This window comes from Oryzias latipes, chromosome 8 (genome assembly GCF_002234675.1).
Source record: "Oryzias latipes chromosome 8, ASM223467v1".
NCBI classification, from domain to species: domain Eukaryota; kingdom Metazoa; phylum Chordata; class Actinopteri; order Beloniformes; family Adrianichthyidae; genus Oryzias; species Oryzias latipes.
The window spans coordinates 11,935,941-11,958,678 of NC_019866.2; the positions used below are offsets into that span (position 1 = coordinate 11,935,941).

The window sequence follows — 22,738 nt, forward strand, 5'->3', positions numbered from 1 at the left end:
CTCTTTTGGGTGGTGAAATGGAAAATAATTGGGGGTCCTTGAGTGTAATGTGAACTTTGTTCCAGTCGCCCAATAGTCCTTTCATCTCCCTCATCCCATTCACACAGAGATGATGTTAGGTTTGGCTAATAAGTATCTTCTAGAGTCCAGTAAAAAACAATTTGGCTTTTGTCTTGGGTTCCTTTCTGTCTGTCCAATCAAAAAAAAACATCAATTTTTTTAGAATCAAGATATTTGTGACTTTATTATATCTTTATAAATTGCACTGTAATATAGTACCTAAATTTAACTATAGAAAAACACATCTTATATGCAACTAAAAAGAAAAAAAAATTGGAAACACAATCGTTCCTATCCAATGTGAGTACGAGGCTGTCTTTTTCTGCTGGAGCCTCAAGTCTCTCTGGCCTAATTTCAGTAATTACAGACAGATGGCAGCAGCAAGTGCATTCATTTACCTCATGGTCTGAACACAGGTGGTTCACTCAGCTGCCACTTAATTTGCTCGTAGTCTCGTAAGGAACAGATTTACATGATGTGGGGGAGGATGTCTTTTCAAGCTACGACGTCAGTTCCACCCAGACGTCCTTACAAACAACTCTTTTCTCCAAATGATGGAGATTTTCCATAAATGAGCCAAAAACAATATTACCACCACTATCCATTTTATCAAGCTTAATTTTGTTAAAACGTTTCGGCTTTTTAAGTCACTTTCAACTCATTTTGGAAATCTCAGATGCCTTTTAAATCTGAGCACAAATGTGCTCATTTTTGGGCATCAAGTCTGAATGTTTACGTGGTAAACATTGTTATCGTTGTCTCTGGTTGCAGTAATAGCTGCACAGTGAGAAGCAGACACATTCTACTGAATATTTCAACCCTTTACAATAAACACTTTTTCATTTTTATTTTGTCGGAAACAATTTTTTTCCTCGAAGTCCTCTTTCGTTCTTTCTCTTTTAGATTCTGGACCGCAAACACGCTGAGATTGAAGAGATGAAGAGTCTGTACCAGGCTAAACAGAAAGAGTCACAGGAGCTGATCCGAAAGCTGGAGAAAAAAGGTGAGAGGTCCTGTGATTGCTGAGCTAACTGGAACAATGTTTATAGTGATGTCTCTGAACACTCAGAGTAAAAGCCCTAAAGATACAATTGCACTGAGGTCTGCGCTGGTGTGCAGTGATGCTCTGCAGCTGTGCAGCTCATTCTAAGATTTAATCACCTCCTTTTTTTCTGTGCTTCCATGTGTTCTTTTTTTTTTTTTCTTTAACATGTATTTATTCGTCTGTCTTTAGTATTTCATAAAAAAGCATCAACGTGGCATTTTGTAAAATGAAATTTTCCAACAGTGGTTGACAGCACTTCAACGCACACGAGTGCTCGTCCATCTGTTTCCACCCTGAGGCGAGGCCTGACCGCTCTTTGTGTGTCTGCTCTGCCACAGTTCAAAGTGTGCTGCGCGAATCCCAGGTCATCTGCCAGAGCAAAGATAAGCAGATAGAGGAGCTGAAGAAGATGTCGGATCAGAGCTCAGACTCTTTAAGAAATGAGTGGGAGAAGAAGGTATGAGAAGAGAGCTCGAGTCTTCCGCAACAGCATGAACGTCGCCTCGAGCGAGGAAGACGGTTGGCTTGATACAAGCAGGGTTTGCTGCTAGTAATTTAGTTCTAAACGTCCCTGAGCTTTAGTGCGATCATATCAAAAATGATTCCATTTCACTCATTTAGCATGGAACAAAATGTATGGGGAGAAAGTTGTAAAACAGAAAATATAATACATCTGGACAATTAGCCAGTTTGTCAAAAACACTTTGCTTTATGCCTTTTTTGATCTTCTCAAACAGGTGCAGCACTGCGACCGTTTTTGTGAGTTCTTCAGATGATTTAGCTCAATTTTCTAACAAGTCAACAACCCTCATTCCTGGACAGTTTCTAGGCTTTGTAGGACATAAATAAGCAACATATTTTCATAATAAAAAATTCAGAGCACATTGAAATCTCTAAGCCTACGGTAAGCCGTGAAACCTTTCTTGGACGGGTGAAATGAGACTCTAGACCCACTGCATTTCAACCTGACAGGATTTTAGAATGAAAGTTGCAGTAGGAGCCCTTAGACATTTCTGGACACCTCTGCAGGCTTGCTATTCACAAAAAAACTTTAAATTCAGACATGCAAAAAAAAAAACTGCTCTAATAACAGTGCTGCATTCTTTGGAGTAACGTTGTTGAAATGGTGAGTAAACTGTTATAGACAGCTGAACACAAATTCTATATAGCAGAAAACTAAAAGGATGAAGCTCTTCTGGTTTGTTATCAAAGCCAGTTCAAAAGCCTACATCTGGGATGGTTTGGGAGTGCATTAGTGTTTATAGAATAGGTAGCTTTTACATCTGTGAAGTAAACATCACTGCTAAAAGGTATGTACTGGTTTTAGAGCAGCATATGTGCCCAGAGACATTCCCAGAAAAACCAGACAATGCTAACTCCATAGCTTCTCCATTATGGAAGCAGAACTTCAGCATTTTCAGGTTTTTCTTAGTATACTTTTGAAAGTTGGGATTTCTTGAAATTTATCCTTTTTATTATCCATTATCCTTTTTTTTTAACATGTGGTCCATTCCCACAGGCTCCTTTTGTCTTTTTGAACTAAACGTGATTTCTCATCAGTTCTTCAATGTTTGGTCTGCTGACAAATTTCCATCACAATAGCACTGAGAGATTCTCCTCTTTCTCAGTAGTCTGCTTTGCCCCCTTATTTTCTTTGTGTTCCTTTAAACGTGAATGGCACTGAAAAACTCACTGGGCCTCAGGTGCATCTTGATTTCCATCAAAGCTTTCAGATCGCAGAGAAAATGCTGCTCTGAACTGTAACCTGAGGGCTGCACCATTATGTGTTTGAGACAGATATCTTATATAAACAGACGTCTTCATCTGTTCATTGGTTTACAATCTTTTTTCACTGTAGTATTGTGTACTCAGTACAAAGAACTCAGTTACCCATGGTGTGTTACTAAAATTGCGACTATGGGTCCAAAAGTGAAGTAAAATCTCAAATAGTTCCAGGTTAACTGTTGTGCTCTCCTTTTTCCTGCCAGCTGCATGCTGCTGTGTCAGAGGTGGAACAGGAGAAGTTTCTCCTACAGAAGAAACACACACAAAGTATTCAGGAGCTGCTTGATGACACCAATGCCAGACTTGCTAAGATGGAGAAAGAGTACAATACTCGGTCCCAAACCACCGTGAGTTCATAAAAAACACATATGCAACACATAAATCCATATTTATATTTGTGTGTGTCTTCATTTTTATTTACTGCATTTCAAATTATTTAATACATTTATATTAAATTAGGCTACAAATGAAATTTGCAAAGTAAATTGTTGGAATATTTTTGTTTGTTAACCTAAATCTGTAAATTTGTGTTTTTTTCTTTCTTTCCCAAAACCAGTTTGGGATTTTGTGCATGATCCTTATAGGTGTTATAGCGTGTTTTATACGTCACAAATACAATCTTTATAAAACGGCTCCAGATTTACAACGATATGAAAATCAACCCAAAACTCAGAAATGGTTTCATGTGACCAGATGACATTCTCCCAATCCTCTTCTGGATCATACAAATGCTCTCTAACAAACTTGAGATGGGTCCTCCATCATCAGAAAAAACACAACAAGAGCATGTTATAATACCATAAACACAGTTTTCATCAGAGTGGGTCTTTAAAGAAACACATCAGGCATACATGATTAAGTAAGTTTCATGATAATAGTATCCATGATGAAAATATATTTCTTTATTAAACAGTTTTAATGAAACACTCATGTTCTCCTTTACCTTTTTGTTTCCTTATTTAGCAGTTTCATACTTTTTTGCAACATGTAAATGTTACATGTAAGTTCTCTTCCCATGTTGGAATACTTTTTTATATTTTTGTTGTATTGGAAGCCAGTGTGATGTTTAAAAATGATTTTATTTTCTCATCATCCCACTTTCATGGAGCAGATTCGAGGAGTCTTTGTGTGTGCTTGTGCTTCCAAGTCCTGCTTTGTTTAGCTCCAAAAATACATCAGTCACACATCTAATGATAAAACAGTGACCCATATGATTCCACGGCTAAAATGAAAGGAGGCATCTTCTAACCTCAGGGTGAGAATGACGGCACTATCATATGTGTGTCATCTCTATACAGGTCTTTGATCCAAGCCTGTGCTAAATCGTACTCATGGCTGTGGTTGTGCTTAAGGATTTGTGCTCTCACATACACACTGCTGTGTCTTTGATGTTAAATGAAAAGACTCTGGTCTCTAATAGGATTGTGCACATTTCATTACTGGGGTTCATCGACAGCATTGGTTGGTCAAATGTTAAAAATAGCTTTGTTATCAAGATGTGCATTTGAGATTTTCCATAGAAGTCACATGGTGCATACAGTACATTGCCTCTGGTCTTAATCTGTCAACAAGACTATACAGCAGAGCCATCAAACACTGGACTGTGGAGAGGCCATTTTTGAAATAAAAAGAGAGGCAAGTCCTAAGCCTCAACCATTGGAGGCTGTTGTCTTCTTCAAGTGAATTAGACTGTTGTACAAACATGCAGAAGATTACAAGATTCAATTCCTCCCTTCCCTTTTAGGCCAACTGTTCAGATATAATCTCAATCCTAAAGAGTAATTTATGTTTTAATTTTTTTTATTTTTTGAGGGGGTAGCTTTAAAATATCCATGCATGGCAATCATCTCCAAACCCTCACAAGACCTTTAGAGACTTTATGCAATTTTGACAATGTGTTCCATCACATCACACAAGCATGGATCCACCAGTTGAGTTCCTGACAGAAGTTCATACGTCAGTACAAAGTGTGTTCTCAGAGGATCTTATTCATCTATATTTTAATAAACAAATGTTTTTTCTTATAAGTATGTTTTTCTTTTTTTTCCAGATATGTAGGGACTAAAGTGTAAAAATATTGAAAATGGACAATTCAAAAGTCCAGACAGTTGTCAGAAAAGCCCCTGTTTAAACATAAAGGCTCCTTTTGATGTCTGATAATATGACATATTGAGGTTACTTTATTTAAAATTATTAAAAACACTCCTTTAATAGTTTTTGGAAATAGTAGATATCTAAACGCCAGATTTGTGTTTTTTTTGTTCTTTTCATTGGACTATCTATAGTCAATCATTTGTTTTTCTTTGTAGACTACTACATCAATTGGACTATTTCCTTATCAGTAAATATCACAAAGTAAAGGTTGTTTGTCTATCCAGTGTTAAAGTCAACTTGCTAGATACCAGAATCTTATTTACATTATACATTCACACACACAGCTTGTCAAGCCTCTGGAGAAGACTGTTGATGCAGGCTGCTTTCCAGTAGCTGGCCTAAGTCCCAATAGAAAAACTTCGAAGGGGGATTCATCATAGTTATGACTTCATTGGTAAAACTTCAAAGGCTTTATCACTAAGCCTGTCAAAGAGAGCAGATTTCATAATATAGCTTACATTCTCTGCACTTCACACCAGCTAATTTTCCTTCTCAAACACCTAATTAGTGGACAAAATTTGCCCCCACCGACTGTGTCCAGGTGCACCCAGGCCTCAGTATGTCGAGGTGACTCTTCTTATCTCCTGCCAGAGAGCCAAGTGTCAGCACGCGTCCCAGGCCAACACAAGCCCCTTGTTCCTTTCTTTAACGCCTTCCCCGCCGGCACAAAGAGGAGCAGCTCCCGCCCCAGCTTCCAGAGGCACTGCTCTTCTTAGGCTTTTTCAGGAGCTCCTTTCCCATCTCCACAGTCATTCCGCCTTCTGTCATCACCATCCCCTGTCATCATCCAGATCAGCTAACCTGCTCCATCTTTTATCGGCACCCTATCATCGCCTTTATCAACCTGCCTGTGCTTCATTCTTTGCCCGTCTATATGCACTCACACAATAACACACATTGGGGGACAGTCTGCAGAAAACCTCTATTTTTAAATATTTTGATCATCAGAACTTTAAAAATGTTTACTACATGACATGTTTGTTTTTATCAATATGGGGGCAAATAAAGATTTGATTAAAAAGAGCAGTTTTAAATATTTAAATCACACTTATATATGTTTTTCTTTTAACAATTCAATGGAATTGTTAAAAGGTTATAATAAAGCCCCACTTGAGGTTAAATGTTTCCTTTCTATCTCATGTTGCCAAAGCTAAAACCTTTTTTCTTTTTGTTTAAGTCTCCTGACACTTTAAACTCCCACTCTAATCATGTCAATCTATTTTTGAAGCGTTCTTTTAATTATGATTATGCCGGTTTTAGGCAAAATCAAAAACCTAAGTCGTTTTCTAGGACATTGCAGGAGTTCCTCAGAAATTGAATGAATTTTGGGCAGGGCTGTTGGTGTGGGGTAAGCCCGCTTCCACTTCCCATCATCCATCTGTTTACACCCTCTCCTGCTAGATTACATCCCCTCTCACGCCCAACTTAACATTACTGGTGCAACAAAAATGGCAAGCAATTACCGAGATATCCAGCTGTTCAGTTTTAAGCCAGATGTCAGCTCAGAAGAGGAAAACAAAGACGTACGTGGATCTAGTCGTCTACAAGTGGAGGCATCAGAATGGAGCAGAGCAGGGAACTTGTGGCCCACCCAGTGCATTTTCTGTGACATAAATGATTATTTTCCATCTGCATCTGATTCACAACGATTTAAATATAGAAATACTTAAAAATGCAATTTTAAGCTACATTTTCTTTATATACACCCTTTTTCATGAGAAAACATCCAAAACACAATTTTTTATGGTAGTTGGCTTTTTTTATCTTGAATTAGCTCAACCAGTCTTATTCAGTAATATGTGAATTCTTGTGGTACAGGAACAAAAGGTTTTTGAGCTGGAGCTACGAGTAAAGCAACAGTCGGTGGAGGTGGAGAAATGCAACACTCTGCGCCAGAAAGTTGCAAAAGAGAAAGCCCAGTTGGAGATCCATGTGGCATCTCTCAGCACTGAGCTTCAGGAAGCTAACAGAAGGTATGGAGCTTTTTGAAACACAGGAATCTTGTGGACTAAAAAGAAACTTTCAATAACAGACTCATTAATTATAATTGTGTTTCAAAATGGTTCTGCAAAAAACCTGAGCCATTTCTTCAAAAGACATTTTATTGGAGTTCATGCAATGCAGAAAAAAGGCTTTCTTGAGTAGGAACTGCTGAGTGTGTATGAGGAAATCGCTGTAGCACCAATAAAACATTTAACTGTGTGCAGGATTATGGCGCTTCAGAAGGAGAAGGAGCAGCAGAGTGAGCAGCACGATGAGTTCATTCTAAAGCTTGAAGCCAAGCACGAGACTGATATAAGCCACTTGCATCAGGAGCATGATCTGTCTGCTGCGAAGGTTCATACTGCTTAGTTCATACTGCATCTTCACAACTCAATCAGTTATTTACCTAAATGTACAGATGATTTGTGCAAAACGCAGCTTTTATTCTGCGTTTCCTGTCCTTGCAGTCTGCTGAGGTGATAGAAGACTTTGAGAAGATTGTGGCCCAGATGAAACATCAGCTTCAAGACACTGAATATCGAAGACTCCAACAAGTCAGGGTATGAACTGGGAGGTCAAAAGCTACGTTAACACCGGGCACGTGACGCGCTAAACCCGGGTTCTTGAACACACTGGACAAGAACACACTGTTCCCTTTATACTGTTTAATGGCACATGTCCACCACCTACAGTTAGAGGAGGCTTGGTTCAAAATGTCATAGTGGTGCAAATCTTTCCTCAGGCTTTTTTTTATTCCAATATATAAAAGACTTGGTGTTGTATCATTCCACCCAGGCAAAAACTGCAAGTTTGAATTTCTCCTCCATGATCATTTTTCAAATGGTTGGCACTTCAGTGAGTTAAAAGGGACGCCATCCATACATCACCACCAAATCGGAGTCCCTGATTGTTCAAAGTTTCAATTGGTTTACTTGTCAAAGCAGGTTTATTGGCTGCGCATTTTGTACGTAGAGATCAAAAACGGTCTTAAAAATGTGTGTAATTCCGAGCGAATGCCAGGGTTTTGAACGCAAAAGCCAGAAATGCGCCTTCAGGCACGTTTTCAGCAATGTGTGCGGAATTTCATAACAAACATGTTTACTTTGAAAGGGGTAAATCCAAACACAAACTGTAGTCTGTGTTTCCTGCTCCACAGCAAATGATTCTGTTTCTTTTCAGGATCAAGAAATGAAGTTTCAACAGGAGAAAACTGAACTGCAGGTCAACTGTGAGAAGAAGGTAAAACCACCTACCCTGAAAACAACACCGAAACAGCAGTTCAGACCAGGTGGACATCAAAGTTTGGGACTGCACAATTATGCTAATAGATGCAGACCTGAACAGAGAGGAAGGAGATTGTAATTTCAGAGAGAAGTGCTTGGAAACTGAGGAACTTTATTGTTTCTGGGGTATCCACTGTCCTTTAAGTGTAGCTGGGCTTATGCTTAATTGCACCATACTTTGAGGGAGCGTCTCTTTCAAGTCATATAGCGGTCATAAAACGCAGAGCACAGAGGCCATTGTTAATTAATCTGAGCTGGACCAGACCAGTTTCAATAACTTCTTAGGCAAAGATCAGGTTTAAAGACTGCTCTGCACCTGGGTCGTCTTCAAAGTGCCACATTCTGCAATGTGAAGCGTTGCTCGCAGCCCATCGTTCTCTGGCCTCTTTAACTGATACACCTGCAAAAACTTAGCAGACCTGTGCACTCTGTATTCCGGGTTTAGGAGACTTTAAATTAAGCTTGCTTCAGTAGACTTTGGTTTCAAAGTCTGTTTCTTATTCTTTTCTTTTTAATCAGTCTGTGTTTTCCATACCTTTCTCTTCTACGATCTTTCTTCTTGCAAAGAGCCTGAATGAAAACAAAGGAAGAAGGAAAGTCTGTTGCTCATTTTCTGTTTGGGTCTTTAAAGAATTCCTTTCCTTTGGATGGCTGAGCTAAAACATGAAGAAGAATGTGCAGCGGTACATATGGCTGCCATAGGTTTACATTGGGAGAGCCTTTTTAGCTTTCAGATAGGCGCTTTTGAAGCAGTTATTGGAGAAGAAAGAAATGATGTCACTCAAAAGGAATTTTTAACTCAACGTGGGGCAGTTTCTGCTTTCTAGCAGTTACACGTTTTGCTTATTTCCTTTGAAATGTTCTGTTCCATAGGTATCTGCAATTCAGGCGGAGGCAGAGAAGGAGAAAATGGAGGCCAACAGGAAGATAGCCAAACTAGAGGAATCATTGAGGTACAAAAACTAAACCATAAATAACAAAATAGCCAAAACTTAGGTCTATGTTCAACTGTTTGTCTTATAGTTGTGACATTGCAGATGTTTGAAGTTAAGTGTAATGGAATGCAGTTAGGCATTTACACAAGTTTGTGTACGAGTGTTTATGCAAATGACAAAATGGAACCAACTATGATCACAAACTGATATCAACACAGTGCCTTGATTTATTTGACAGATTTTTTGTTTTGACAAATGTTCAACTCTTATGTATTCCACTCTAAAACATGGCCTTTTCGGCCCTGAAACACACCAAAATATTTATTTTACAGATATAATTACAGATTCTGTCTTAACTTTGAAACTTCTGGCTTTATTAGAGAATTGTTTAACCGCTGACATCTTTCTTTGATCATTCTGAACAGTGAGGAGGAATTCTGATTTAAGGTGGAGTTTGATTTTTAACAAGCCAACTCTTGCACACTTCCTTTGATCCTTTTTTTTTTTTTTTTTAAACTGAGAGAAACGATAGCGGTATTTCTACAGATCAGAGCTTTGCACGCGCCCCAAGTTTTGAAGTTTTGAAGAAACCTAAATGCATTGTATTTTCTAGACTTTGGATTGGCAGTTGGAGAGACTAAAAGAAAGGAAGAAAAATTATAGAATAGACAGGAAATATAAGCTCATTAAATAGAGCTGCCTTAATGGGAATAAAAAAAAAATATTCAGAATTTGGTTTAGAGAAACTCACAAAAACATGTCTCGAGATTTTAAACTGCAAATATCATAAATGATATATTTTAGTATAATAATGGTAAATTTTTCTGTTATTTTTTTGATCCAAGCTTAGACAATTTAATTTAGTAGAAAAAAAATAAAAATACAGTGAAATTCGAGTTTTCAGAGTTGGTAGTGTTATGGATAATGGCCACAAAAGATTGTTCTCATCTGCTCTGGTTCTCTATTTACCACTATAGTGCTGATAGGATCTCAGGCAGCAGGTGAGACTATTCTGTACCCTCTCTTCCGCTAGCTTACAGCCCCTCACACCCCCAACTTTACATTACCCGTGCGACAAAAATGGCGAGCAATATTGGAGCTATCCATTTGAGCTGTTCTGAACCAGCTTCCATCTTCCATTTATTTGTTTACTCATTTATTTATTGTCATATTTGAGTACTTTTAAAGTGACAACTTTTCCATTTTTCCATTTTCAGTCTCAGTGCAGAGAAAAAAAGACTTCTTTTTTTTCCTTGAGGAAAACTGGTCGATCTTTTTCATAAACTATTGATATTACATTTTACTAATTTAGGTCATCTTGACTAATACAATTTCCACAAGGACCTTTAAAAGTATGTGTGTAATGCAGCGTGGGACTATTTCATAGATAGGAGATAAGGATATAAGATAAGGAAGTCTATATTTAGGAATCCTGATTTGCCAGTAATTAATAAAAGGTTCTTCAGTTGAAAATCAATAAATTCCAGACTTTAAATGCACAGCTGTCCGATCATCAGATATGGAACTCGTGTGAGGTACACGAGTGTAGAGTCATCATTTCAGTTTACATTTGACCTTATTCTCACTTTTCTTTTTTTAGATCCTTTTTTAAACTTATTTTGTTCATTACAGAAACTGAGATTTACATGACCGGTTTACAGTTCTTTTAATACTCAAATATTATTGGCTCAACGTTTTTATCTTTTGTTTTTTAAAGGAAAGAAGGATTTAGTCTGTCATGGGATTGAAACTAAATAAACTTGAAGACTTTTTCTTTGTTATTTGTCAACATGGAATAACATGACAATTAATTTTAACCTGTTCTCCCAGATTTAGCATAAACATCACATTAGTAGTTGTGTATTCAATATTTGCCCATCATTGTCAGCCCAGCCAACAGAGAACAAGCATCAATTCAACAAACCGTTGCGTTGGCGCATAAATTATCCTCATTGTTAGCTTCAGTAACAAGCCAGTCATTTCCTCATTTAGTGTTAAATACTGAGAAACGCCAACTGGCCCTGAGGGCTCCTTGCTAATTAAGTGCTCAGACTCCACACACACACACACACACTCACACACAAACATATGCACACTTTAGGCAGTTTGATGTTTTCTACCTGCCTGCTGCCGTGGCAACACTGAAGGCCTTTAAAGGCGATCCAAGAGAACTTCAAAGTCAAAGCAAGCCCGCATGCAGGTGTGTGAATTTGTGTGTGTGAATGTGTGTGGGAGTGAGGATGGATGATAAAATTAAACAAGTAGAACTGCTCAAGATACCTTCCATGTGCCAGGTACTCCTTGGTATGTGCGTGTGGGCTCTCTGATCCATAAAAACTAGAGTTTTACATATAAGACAATAGCCTTGGTCCCAGTAATCTTGAGATGTTTAATAAAAATAATATTATTTAAAAGAACACTTGTTTTTACAATGCAAATAGGCTTTACCGCCTAAATTGAGTGCCAGGTCTGTGTTACTATAGCAACAACAACAGAAAGTACCACAAAGCTGCACGGAGAACAAGTTTCTTTCTTCTTCTTTCATTGTGGTGTGCTTCAGATCATTACAGGGCAATAGCATAGTGAAGGAGAACTGCACCATGGGAGGTACGTGGTCGCGGAGAAAGATAGATTTGGCCCCAAAATGACAATTTAGAGCAATTAAGTGTGGAAATTAATAAAACACCATATTGTTTTATTCTTTTTCAATCTAATATTCCTGTGAGTTTTTTGGAGTACATAAGCAGCTGCAAGATGTACTTTTACTTAGCTCAAAGTCAAGTGGGCTGACCTACATGATAGACTCTGTAGCTGCTTTGAACTTCACACAGCCTCAAATACAGCATCATGAACGCATCAGCTCACTCTTTTCCTTTTCCCCCATTCATTGCACAGCAAATATTTCAGTTTATTTAATGAGAGGGGGTTTCAGCTTTGGATTAATCAGCTGCAGCTAGATCACTTTTCATTTGGAACTGGTTGATATTTTTAAGTATTTGGATTTAAATGCCACTCTGGCTGCAAACTGCTCACACATAAGCCAGTAAAGCCCAACCACCATTCTCCCATCGGCTTGTGTATTTACTAGTATTCCCTGGCAGATGGTTTTTATTCCCAAGCAGACTCTGTTTAGTGATGCTGTAAAACAGCTCAATCTGGATAGACTGTCTTTGGGGCCTTTCATTAAAAACCTTACAGCTTAATTAATCTACTGTATTTGTTTGTGTTATGTAAATACGTTATATTTACTTTAGGGTGCTGCGCCCTTGATTTAGCATATTATGCTGCATCCTGCATAACTCATGAAGCCAAATAACATTTCAATGCAGGGAGAAGATTAGGAACTCTGATCTAAAGCTCATTACAAGTGAATTTATCTTCCTGCCTGCATATTTTCTCCATTTCAGCATCAAAAAATGTTTATTAAAATGGCTGATTTTCCGTTAAACAAGTTTTACTGTTCCTTTTGTGACACCGAATGTTACGGGGGGAATGGAAAGTACCCAGGCGCAGAGAGGAGAGGAGGCAGGAGGTTGCAGGAGGACGGTTTACGGTTTAATAATAACAAAACTACAAAAACAAAAACCACTGCATACGGCAGGCTAGAAAACTCGAAATACATTATACTCGAAACTGGGGAACAATACAATATGGACCAGCACAGGAGGAAGGGAAAGACAGGACTTAAATACAGACAAAGCAACAAGACACAGGTGGAAACACTCAGGACTGATGGGGCAAGGTAAAACTCGAAACAACAACAAAACAGGAAATACTACAAAATAAAACAGGAAGTGAAACTCAAAACATCACAGAACAAAAGGAAACAAACCACAAGGGCAAAGAAACAGAAACCGTAACATCACCCCCCCCTCAAGGAACCGCACCGAGGTTCCTCAACGAAGCCCACGAGGAGGGGGTCCAGAGAACACACTGCCACATGCAGAGTCCGGGGGGCGGCCGGGAGGCCGTTCAGTCCGGCGAGGTGGGTCCGGGGGGCGGCCGGGAGGCCGTTCAGTCCGGCGAGGCGGGTCCGGCCAGCAAACGGCTGGTGACTCGGGTTCACAGTCAGGAACTGGCGGCTCGGGGTCCACGGCAGGCGGCCCGGGTTCGGGGTCCGCGGCAGGCGGCCCGGGTTCGGGGTCCGCGGCAGGCGGCCTGGGTTCGGGGTCCGCGGCAGGCGGCTCGGGCTCTGGGTCCGCGGCAGGCGGCTCGGGCTCTGGGTCCGCGGCAGGCGGCTCGGGCTCTGGGTCCGCGGCAGGCGGCTCGGGCTCTGGGTCCGCGGCAGGCGGCTCGGGCTCTGGGTCCGCGGCAGGCGGCTCGGGCTCTGGGTCCGCGGCAGGCGGCTCGGGCTCTGGGTCCGCGGCAGGCGGCTCGGGCTCTGGGTCCGCGGCAGGCGGCTCGGGCTCTGGGTCCGCGGCAGGCGGCTCGGGCTCTGGGTCCGCGGCAGGCGGCTCGGCTCGGGTCCGCGGCAGGCGGCATCGGCTCGGGGTCCGCGGCGGGCGGCATCGGCTCGGGGTCCGCGGCGGGCAGCTCGGGTTCAGGGTCCGCTGCAAGCGGCTCGGGGTCCGCGGCAGGCGGCAGCGGCTCGGGGTCCGCGGCGGGCAGCTCGGGTTCAGGGTCCGCTGCAAGCGGTTCGGGTTCAGGGTCCGCTGCAAGCGGCTCTGGGTCCGCGGCAGGCGGCATCGGCTCGGGGTCCGCTGCGGGCAGCTCGGGTTCAGGGTCCGCTGCAAGCGGCTCGGGGTCCGCGGCAGGCGGCAGCGGCTCGGGGTCCGCGGCGGGCGGCTCGGGTTCAGGGTCCGCGGCGGGCGGCTCGGGTTCAGGGTCCGCGGCGGGCGGCTCGGGTTCAGGGTCCGCGGCGGGCGGCTCGGGTTCAGGGTCCGCGGCGGGCGGCTCGGGCCAGACGTCCGGTGCAGGGGGCTCGGGCCAGACGTCCGGTGCAGGGGGCTCGGGCCAGACGTCCGGTGCAGGGGGCTCGGGCCAGACGTCCGGTGCAGGGGGCTCGGGCCAGACGTCCGGTGCAGGGGGCTCGGGCCAGACGTCCGGTGCAGGGAGCTCGGGCCAGACGTCTGGTGCAGGACGGGGTTGAGGTGTCTCCGGTTCCCACCGGTCTGCCATCCCCCTCACCAGGAGCTTCCTGGGAGCAGGAAGGGGTCGTGGTGGGTCCTGCACCGTCCTAGGAGCCGGAACGGGTCGTGGTGGTTCCGGCAGCGTCCTCGGAGCCGGAACGGGTCGTGGTGGGTCCGGCACCCACCTCGGAGCCGGAACGGGTCGTGGTGGTTCCGGCAGCATCCTCGGAGCCGGAACGGGTCGTGGTCGGTCCGGCACCGCCCTCGGAGCCGGAACGGGTCGTGGTGGATCAGGCACCGTCCTCGGAGCCGGAACAGGTTGGGGTGCATCAGGCGCCCTCCTGGACGCAGGACCGGGTTGGGGAGCTTCCAGGTCCACCTCCGGGACCACGACGGGACGCCGAGAAGGGCGGCGGCGACTGCGACGACGGCCGCCTCTCACGGCCAGACGACTCCCATCGAAAAAAGAGGAGGGGATCTGGGACCATTCAGGGGTCCACCAGAGACAGGTCCCCTCTGCTGGGTACTGGTAGGGCTGGTCCATAATGTTACGGGGGGAATGGAAAGTACCCAGGCGCAGAGAGGAGAGGAGGCAGGAGGTTGCAGGAGGACGGTTTACGGTTTAATAATAACAAAACTACAAAAACAAAAACCACTGCATACGGCAGGCTAGAAAACTCGAAATACATTATACTCGAAACTGGGGAACAATACAATATGGACCAGCACAGGAGGAAGGGAAAGACAGGACTTAAATACAGACAACGCAACAAGACACAGGTGGAAACACTCAGGACTGATGGGGCAAGGTAAAACTCGAAACAACAACAAAACAGGAAATACTACAAAATAAAACAGGAAGTGAAACTCAAAACATCACAGAACAAAAGGAAACAAACCACAAGGGCAAAGAAACAGAAACCGTAACACCGAAATCATCTTGTTTACATGTCGATTCTAAAATTTCCTGTCAAAAGTGAAAGTTAGGATTTTTTTCTGTAATCTGCTCTCAAAAGTAATTTCACACATTTTGAATCTTTAATTTTCTGATGTTGGCTAAACAAAGGGATGTGCCATGCTCCCCTCACTTTGCTGCCCCCCATAGTAAAGTACAGAGCCACAGAAGCAACAAGTGACTCAGCAACTCCTACTTATCCAAATAAAAATACAATCTGAGCGGCATTGACAGGCCCAGGAAGCTCTAATCCATTCTATTGTTTGTAAAGACGAGGTTGAACAATGTAAGTGGGACTCGGATAATTCAAGATTTAAAGTAAATTCATCACTTTTAGAAGCTTGGGAGCAAGAACTACAAAATCTGTTCATATTATTTCAAAATAAGCAACCTTTTCAAATTTGTATTTAAAAAAAATGAACACATGATTTTAGAAAAGACCATCGAAATATAGTGGGGGGGGGGGGGGTCATTTGCATAAAATACCTCAAATTTAGTTTTCCTTAGGGAAAATCATCCTTTTAGATAAATAAGCCGGATGTTTTGTTTTTTTATCTTTAATCTTAAGTCTGCACTGGCAAGAATCTCCACAATTATGATCCCAATTCAAAATCTAAACAATTACCGTATTTTCCGGACTATAAGTCGCTCCGGAGTATAAGTCGCACCAGCCCAAAATGCATTATAAAGTAGAAAAAAACACAGATAAGTCGCACTGGACTATAAGTCGCATTTTGACGGGAAATTTATTTGACAAAATCTGAGACCAAGAACTAATAACTCTCACAACCTCATATGACACAATCATAGCAGACTGTTTATCTCATAATTTCACAGTAATTCTTTCTCAAACTTATTTATTTATTCCTTTCATGAAGCATCATTAGCCAACTAATACTCTGTTTTCATCCTGTATTTTATAGAAACAATTGTCATTTTTATTGCATTTCTGAATCTATGAAATCATTGGAAAATACAATATTATGTTTTTAGCCTTCAAGAAAAAAAGTTTGCTGATTCTCTGAGTCACTTGACATACTCTTAACACTTAACATACCTCATACATTAAATTGACCCAGGAACATCATCTCTGTTCCTCACAAATGAACATAACAGGAGGGTTAACAATGTATTTATCTCAATTTATTTCTGATATAAGTCGCTGCGGAGTATAAGTCGCACCCCTTGCCAAACTATGAAAAAAAGGGCGACTTATAGTCCGGAAAATACGGTATATTTATTTGGTGGAATTTTATCCACCATCTCTTACCGTTTTCATTTTTGGGACTCAGATTTTACAAACCTTGTAACCTTTTCTTCTAAAAAAATTAAAGAATGTAACCCACCATAAACAACCAATTGGCTCATGACAGCAGTGTTACTGACCTTTAACAGTTTGATTATCACTGATGTGACTGCATGTATGTATTTATGCTTTTAGAAGGATGAACTTTGTTATATGTCTGGCTGTTTGGTTTCTTGCTGCAACAGGAACAGTTTCTCACAAACAGGCCACATTTGTAAGCAGTTTTCAAGCCATCCAGCTCAATAATGCTCTGTTCTCTATACTCTTTTTTTTTTCTTCTAGCTTTTCTGTCTTTAATGTTTTCTTGCCCTTGTGCTGTCTCTCTTTTGTGTTCACTTATTTGTGGTCTGTCTTTTATTCTTGTTCTGTTTCTTTCTTATTTCTCTCCTTTTCTCCTTCTCTGGGGATTGGGATGAAAACCAAGCCTGTTATATTTTTTCTTCAGAGGGCGCTGAATATTTCAGTTTTGCATTTTTTTTCTTCTCTTTTTATGTGCTCCCTCTTTTTTTTTTCCCAGGCCCCTTTGATGTGTCTGTGGATTCGTTATCATTCCGTTTGGATGAGCTCACAAACGAAGATGCGCCAGGCCGCACGCGCTCACACACACAACGCGCTCCCTCTTTTCATACCAGAGGCATCCCATATGCAATCGCACTTTCTAGTCTGTCAGTCATTTCTGTGTGCTGCTCCACCCACATCTGCCCATACAATTCTTAAAAATGAAAAGCCGTATTTGCATAAGCATTTAGTTTCGTCTGGTTTTGTTTACTCATTTGTGTACTGTATATAGGTCTGAATGTGTTTTATTTTATTTTTTTGTCCCGTCCCTGTGAATGCATCACTTGACACTCTCAGAATGGCAGCACGTGGCATCGTGCGGTTAGAGCAGAAAACAGCATCTCTGCAGTCCTCCTGTCTGCCGGGCGGCTGAATAGTGGAAGCTCCCTTGCCCTCATAAGTACAAACACTCTTTTTCTCCTCTCCTCCCCCTTAAACAGCCGTTTAGGATTGAGGGATGAGAGCACTTCCTTTTTAGAGAAGGCACATCTTTAATTTAAGCCTCCTCTATTTCCACTTTTCTGACCAGATATCCATTTAAAGCCAAAGAGCCGCCCTTTTCTGCCTTTTCTCTCTTCTGTTCCTTCACGCCCGGTCTCCCTGAATCGTCTCATCTCACCCTCATCACTCTGTTTTTGATGGTGACATGTTGTCTGCCCCTCAAGTGACCACACACATGCTCAGATATTCCTCATGCCATATGCTCACCTGCCTTCCTCAACTTTTAGTGCAAAATATTAGCAGTTTTAGCCTGCCACATAGTTTAAGTTTGTTTTTTCTGTCTCAGTTTCCATATACAAGCCCAGCAGGTCAGCTCATCTCCAGCTAAGAAGCACTGCTGTCCCTGAGTGAAGTTGCCTCTCATAAATAAGAGTTTGGGGCCGTGTCTCATCAACAAACACGCATGCTCGATTCCGAACCCAAAAAAGCTTTTTGCGTCCAGTTGGTTTTCTTTTCTTGCTGTCTTTTTGGAAAGCTGCTCACAACCTTTCCTCTTTGCTTTCCTCTTCCATCCCATTTTCTCAAAGTATCCTTTTGTGTCTGTCTGACTCCCGCATGCAGTTGCACATAATTGATTAATAATTACAGAGAACACAGAATTTGGGGAGAATAAAAACAGCTTCTTTGTCGTTTGATGTCCAACATGAGAGAAACCAAAATTACAAAGAGGGCTTTAAAGAGCAAAGAAAAAACATTCCTTTTTCAGTCCTTTGCTTTTGTCTGTAGTTTTTTCTTGCATTGTTTTCTTTTTCTGATCTCAGTGTTCCTTCCCTGTATTTTTTTGTATTTGTCAAGTCCAATGTGTCTGAACATTACAAGCTGTCACTTGCGTGATGGGAAGGGATGGTTCACTTTGAACTGCAAGTTATGTGAATTAGTGTTTGTAGGCAAATGCACAAGACTCCCTGCATCTAAATACATGCAAACAATTAAATGCCAGGTACATCCTTGGCAGGAGTGCTTTTGTCCTGCCCCACCCTTTGTGATGCAATTTAACATTTCTTTACCATTTATTTGGCTATAATACTCCCCACGCCGAATTCATATTTGGGAATTTAGGTTAAATTTCAAGCAGAAATGTGCTTTAGCATGCCACTATTTACAAGCACTGAGAAGACATTTAGGGATGCAGTTTTATTTTCAAACCATTCCTTGCTCGTTCATCAAAAGATTGTTGGTGTTCCGTTTTTTTGCCTTTCCTAACGCAGTGCCAAGCTTCGCTCAGCTCCCGCCTTTATGTTAGCTCTGGCTAAGAAATTATTTAAAGTGAAATCCGATTGATTCATGATGAGTCACTTGTAAACATGTACTGCAGATTTACAGGGGGGTGACCTGACAGCCCACAGCAAAAAGGTTACATATGAACCATAAATTGAGTTTAATTTATGGGTTCAAATTGCTCTCAGGCCCTAATATGAGCATACCAGCCTTGTGGCTAACTGATTAGTTGTGGATGCACCATGTCTGCTGTCCCAGCATCAGACCACCCCCACCCTTCTAAACCAACAAATGTGGAGAGGCCGGATGGAAATCTGGAAGTGATCTACAGGAATTTTCCCATACTCTACCTCTACCTTTGTCATTCTCTCTAGCCTCCACCCTGCCACCCCAGCGCACCCCTGTCCTTCAGCCAGCCCACATGTGTTGAGTTTGACAGCTGCTCAGTTGTGCTGTATCTGACGTTGTGGCTGGGCTCTGACAGTTCAGTATGCATGTCAATCTTCTCCACCTGCAACTTTATGGCCTGACATTTGGCAGCAGTAGCAGCATCATTCCAGCACGACACACAAACACAAACAAATAAGGTGCACAGCTTGGGCAATACATTAATACTTCAGTAACTTGTGTAAATATGTCTTACTTTTCTTGAAAAAGTAAACACATAAAACTGTCAGTTACAAGTGGAATATATGATAGAGGAAGAACTAAAGCATTGTAGTTTAGTAATAAGATGCTTACTAATAAGCATCTTGAAATATGTTTCTGCACGCATAATGTGTGCAGAAACATATTCTAACTTTGTCTCAACAATCTTTACCTAAAATTTTCTGCAATTTTTATTTCTTTGGATACTTTACACTGCAAAAATTTCCACTTGCACTTTGTTTTGAAGGGAGATGGAGAGCCAGCTGGACAGAGCAAGAGAGAGCCAAAGGCAGCAGATCCAGCAGGCAGATAGAGCAATGGAGCAGTTCAAGAAACAGGTGGAGCTCAGCTCTGAAAAGGTCTACACTGAGATGAAACTCCAGGTTTGATACACACATCCAACCAAGACCTCCACAAATGCCTAATATAATAATTACCGTAGTGGAATTAAAGTCACATTTGGAATATGAAGAACCAAGAAATGTTCATTTGTCTTTTCTTTGTCAGGGATTGTTTTTGCACATTAGCCATGTGCAATGCATATGCCTCCTCCATTTACACAATTACACCACAGTTGGCCTGTAAAAACTGATTTTTTCCTGAGACTTTTAACTAGTTAAACCTTTAAACAGTTCTTGCTCTGCAAAGTCAACGTGAAGAAGCCAAGAATGTTATCGCCCTCCAGCCATTCAGTCATTCAGTCTGCCCAAATAAATCACAAAATGTATAATGATCATTAGGCTAGTGAAACAATCTCCTACCCCATCACATTTTGACCTGACTCTTTGCAAGTGGGTGTGTTGTGGGCTGCTCAGGTTCTGATGGAGAATGGGTCACGCACAATAAGCTGTTAGACTAATTGGTACATGGGGCCCGTCTGACAATTGGCCCTCCACACTGCGTGGGCTGCCGTTTGCTGGTAGTTTTGATCATTATATGCTCGGCTTTACATTTTGCAATCGAGTCTTATAACTGTTTTGCTATGGGCACTTTCTGCTGAGCAAGTTTAGCTATGCTCCATGCCCTCTTTATTGACAAGGCTGCACAATGTGTGGTCCTTAAGGCCTTTAAGGGCTGTAGTTAGAGATTAGCTAGCTTTACCCTTTTATATAAAAAAGAAAAATCACTTCATCAGAGTGTTAAGGGCATGTAGTGTGTGAGAAAGTGAGTTTGTGTGGGAGTCGGGGACATTTATGGGTAAACAAAGCAACTTTATTTCCCTGGAATGAATTATAAATGTTTTTATACCCACAAAAGACTGAATGAATTATGCTGCATGCATTGAAGCTCTATGGAATCGGATGTTCTTTGACATTCGAATAATGTTGCACCATATAGAACATCCAGAACACTTGAAAAGTATAATCACTGCCTTGTGAGTATTTGGATAAATGTATGGAATCCTGTTATGATGGTCCTTTGTGAATATTCAAAACTATTTGCGTTGGCAGAATTGGTTTTTCTTTCGTCTTGAATTCGGCTAATTTAGTCCTAATTTAGTCTCTTTTCTGCAACTCATCCCTCCATCTTCTTGCTTGCTCCTGCTTTTTCCTTGGAGCCCCTGGCATCCCAATCTCCAATCTGACTTTATCCTCAGCCCACATCAAAGCCATGGGAGAGTGGAGCAGTCTCTTCTGCATCCCTGTCATCTTCTCTCCCTCTTTGCCTTTTCCTCCGCTTCTCCTCCCCACCCCGCTCGTGCTTTGCTGCATCACATCCTCCTTCTAAGGCTTTAATGTTGTAGAAAGTACTTCAAAAGAAGTTTTCACCCTCTTTTCTCATCCTACCATCAGTTCGCTCATCATCCGCTCCCTCTTTTAGGCCACAGATGGTGTAATACCTAAATGGATTATCTGCATCACTCCATTACTCTGTCTTTTCTTTTTATAAATAAAATCTCTACGTTTAGACTTTATTTAGAAAAGTGTGTTCATTTTTTGTTTAAATCTTAAAAGATTAAAAGCACCATTTGAAGTCAAATCTGAGTTTTATGGTTTGCTAGAATGAGACTTTGGTGTGCAATATGGGTTCATGAAAAACGGATAGATCCCAATTTAAAAAGACAAATCCTGAATGAGTCAGACCTACTTTTCATTCAATCTTCTGTCCACTTCATCATGTTGAATGGGGAATATTAAATTGTGGATAACTGGATAACTCAAGAGAATACTCTCAGGTTTATAAAAATATATATTGGTCCATTTTTATATTTTTCATTACAAGGTTTTGTTTTTGTAGATTTGTTTTATTTAAATGGTTTTGCGTGAATCAACTTCCTTTTGTCTGAACGGTGTTGCACATTAAGTCTAAAGTTTTGTTCACACACTGCCCTCGTGAACAATAAAAAGTCTATGTAAACGCACGTTTCATTAAGCCATGTTTATGCGCGCCGACATAAACCTTTCACGCACTTTACCGAAAAATGGTGGGAACGTAGCTCAACAATTAAATGAATGGGAGTTACGTTAGTTAGTTGTTTTTTTAAATGTATTTCTTTATATGAATAAATGTATACATACTTCATTTTGTGTGTAGGTGTAGTTTAATTAGTCAGCAAAATAACACCATCTCAGCTAATGCTCTATTTGTGTTGCTCACCCAGATGAAGAAGGTGGAGGAAGACCTGGTCCATTCCAAGTCCTTAAGGGAGAACCAGGCCAAAGAGTTTTCTCAACAACTCGATGCCCTCAGAGAGAAATATGAGCAGCAGGTCTGAAACTTTCTGTTCCTCCTATCTTAATTTCCTCTTTGTGGCATCATCTTCATACTCTCCTTTGTTTTATCATCAAATCAAACTGGTCAGTTATTTTTCCATTTGTTTCCCCTGATTCATATCAGAGGATAAAGGACAGGGTTTTAGATGAAGTCGTTTATCATCTGATCTGCTTTTCTTCAATAAAGAGTCAGGAAAGCATTTTCACAACACACACTGACAGCAATTTCACTGAGACGGGGAGATTGAATTGAAAATAAGCGCAGAAATTGGTATTTCTGAAAGCAAAGGGCATCACTGTAGGAGTGCAGAAAAAAATGTATGTCAGTGACTCGGGTTTGATTGAATTTATGACTCACTTTAAAAAAAAAAAAAAAACGGTACCAATCAAAAATTAAAATGCATCTGAGGGCTAAAGCTGCTATTGGAAGTGTTGTTTGTGATAAAAACCTGCACGGAATGAGAAAACTTGACAATACAGTTACATCAGCAACGTTGTAAAACACATTTTTTTCACTAAATGAT

The 22,738-nt window shown here is 41.4% G+C and overlaps 1 protein-coding gene across 3 annotated transcripts in view; it reads left to right on the forward strand.

Moving 5' to 3' along the window:
* Nucleotides 1-22,738, forward strand: part of cep112 (centrosomal protein 112) — a 105,320-nt gene that overhangs the window by 32,061 nt on the left and 50,521 nt on the right. For all 3 annotated transcript variants that reach the window (XM_011478215.3, XM_004071678.4, XM_020705326.2), the window contains exons 8-17: nucleotides 964-1,063; nucleotides 1,444-1,562; nucleotides 3,094-3,237; nucleotides 6,863-7,017; nucleotides 7,252-7,381; nucleotides 7,495-7,587; nucleotides 8,207-8,266; nucleotides 9,184-9,263; nucleotides 19,748-19,883; nucleotides 22,103-22,210. In XM_011478215.3, coding sequence (XP_011476517.1) covers nucleotides 964-1,063; nucleotides 1,444-1,562; nucleotides 3,094-3,237; nucleotides 6,863-7,017; nucleotides 7,252-7,381; nucleotides 7,495-7,587; nucleotides 8,207-8,266; nucleotides 9,184-9,263; nucleotides 19,748-19,883; nucleotides 22,103-22,210 — 1,125 coding nt within the window. The remainder of the gene's footprint in view (nucleotides 1-963; nucleotides 1,064-1,443; nucleotides 1,563-3,093; nucleotides 3,238-6,862; nucleotides 7,018-7,251; nucleotides 7,382-7,494; nucleotides 7,588-8,206; nucleotides 8,267-9,183; nucleotides 9,264-19,747; nucleotides 19,884-22,102; nucleotides 22,211-22,738) is intronic.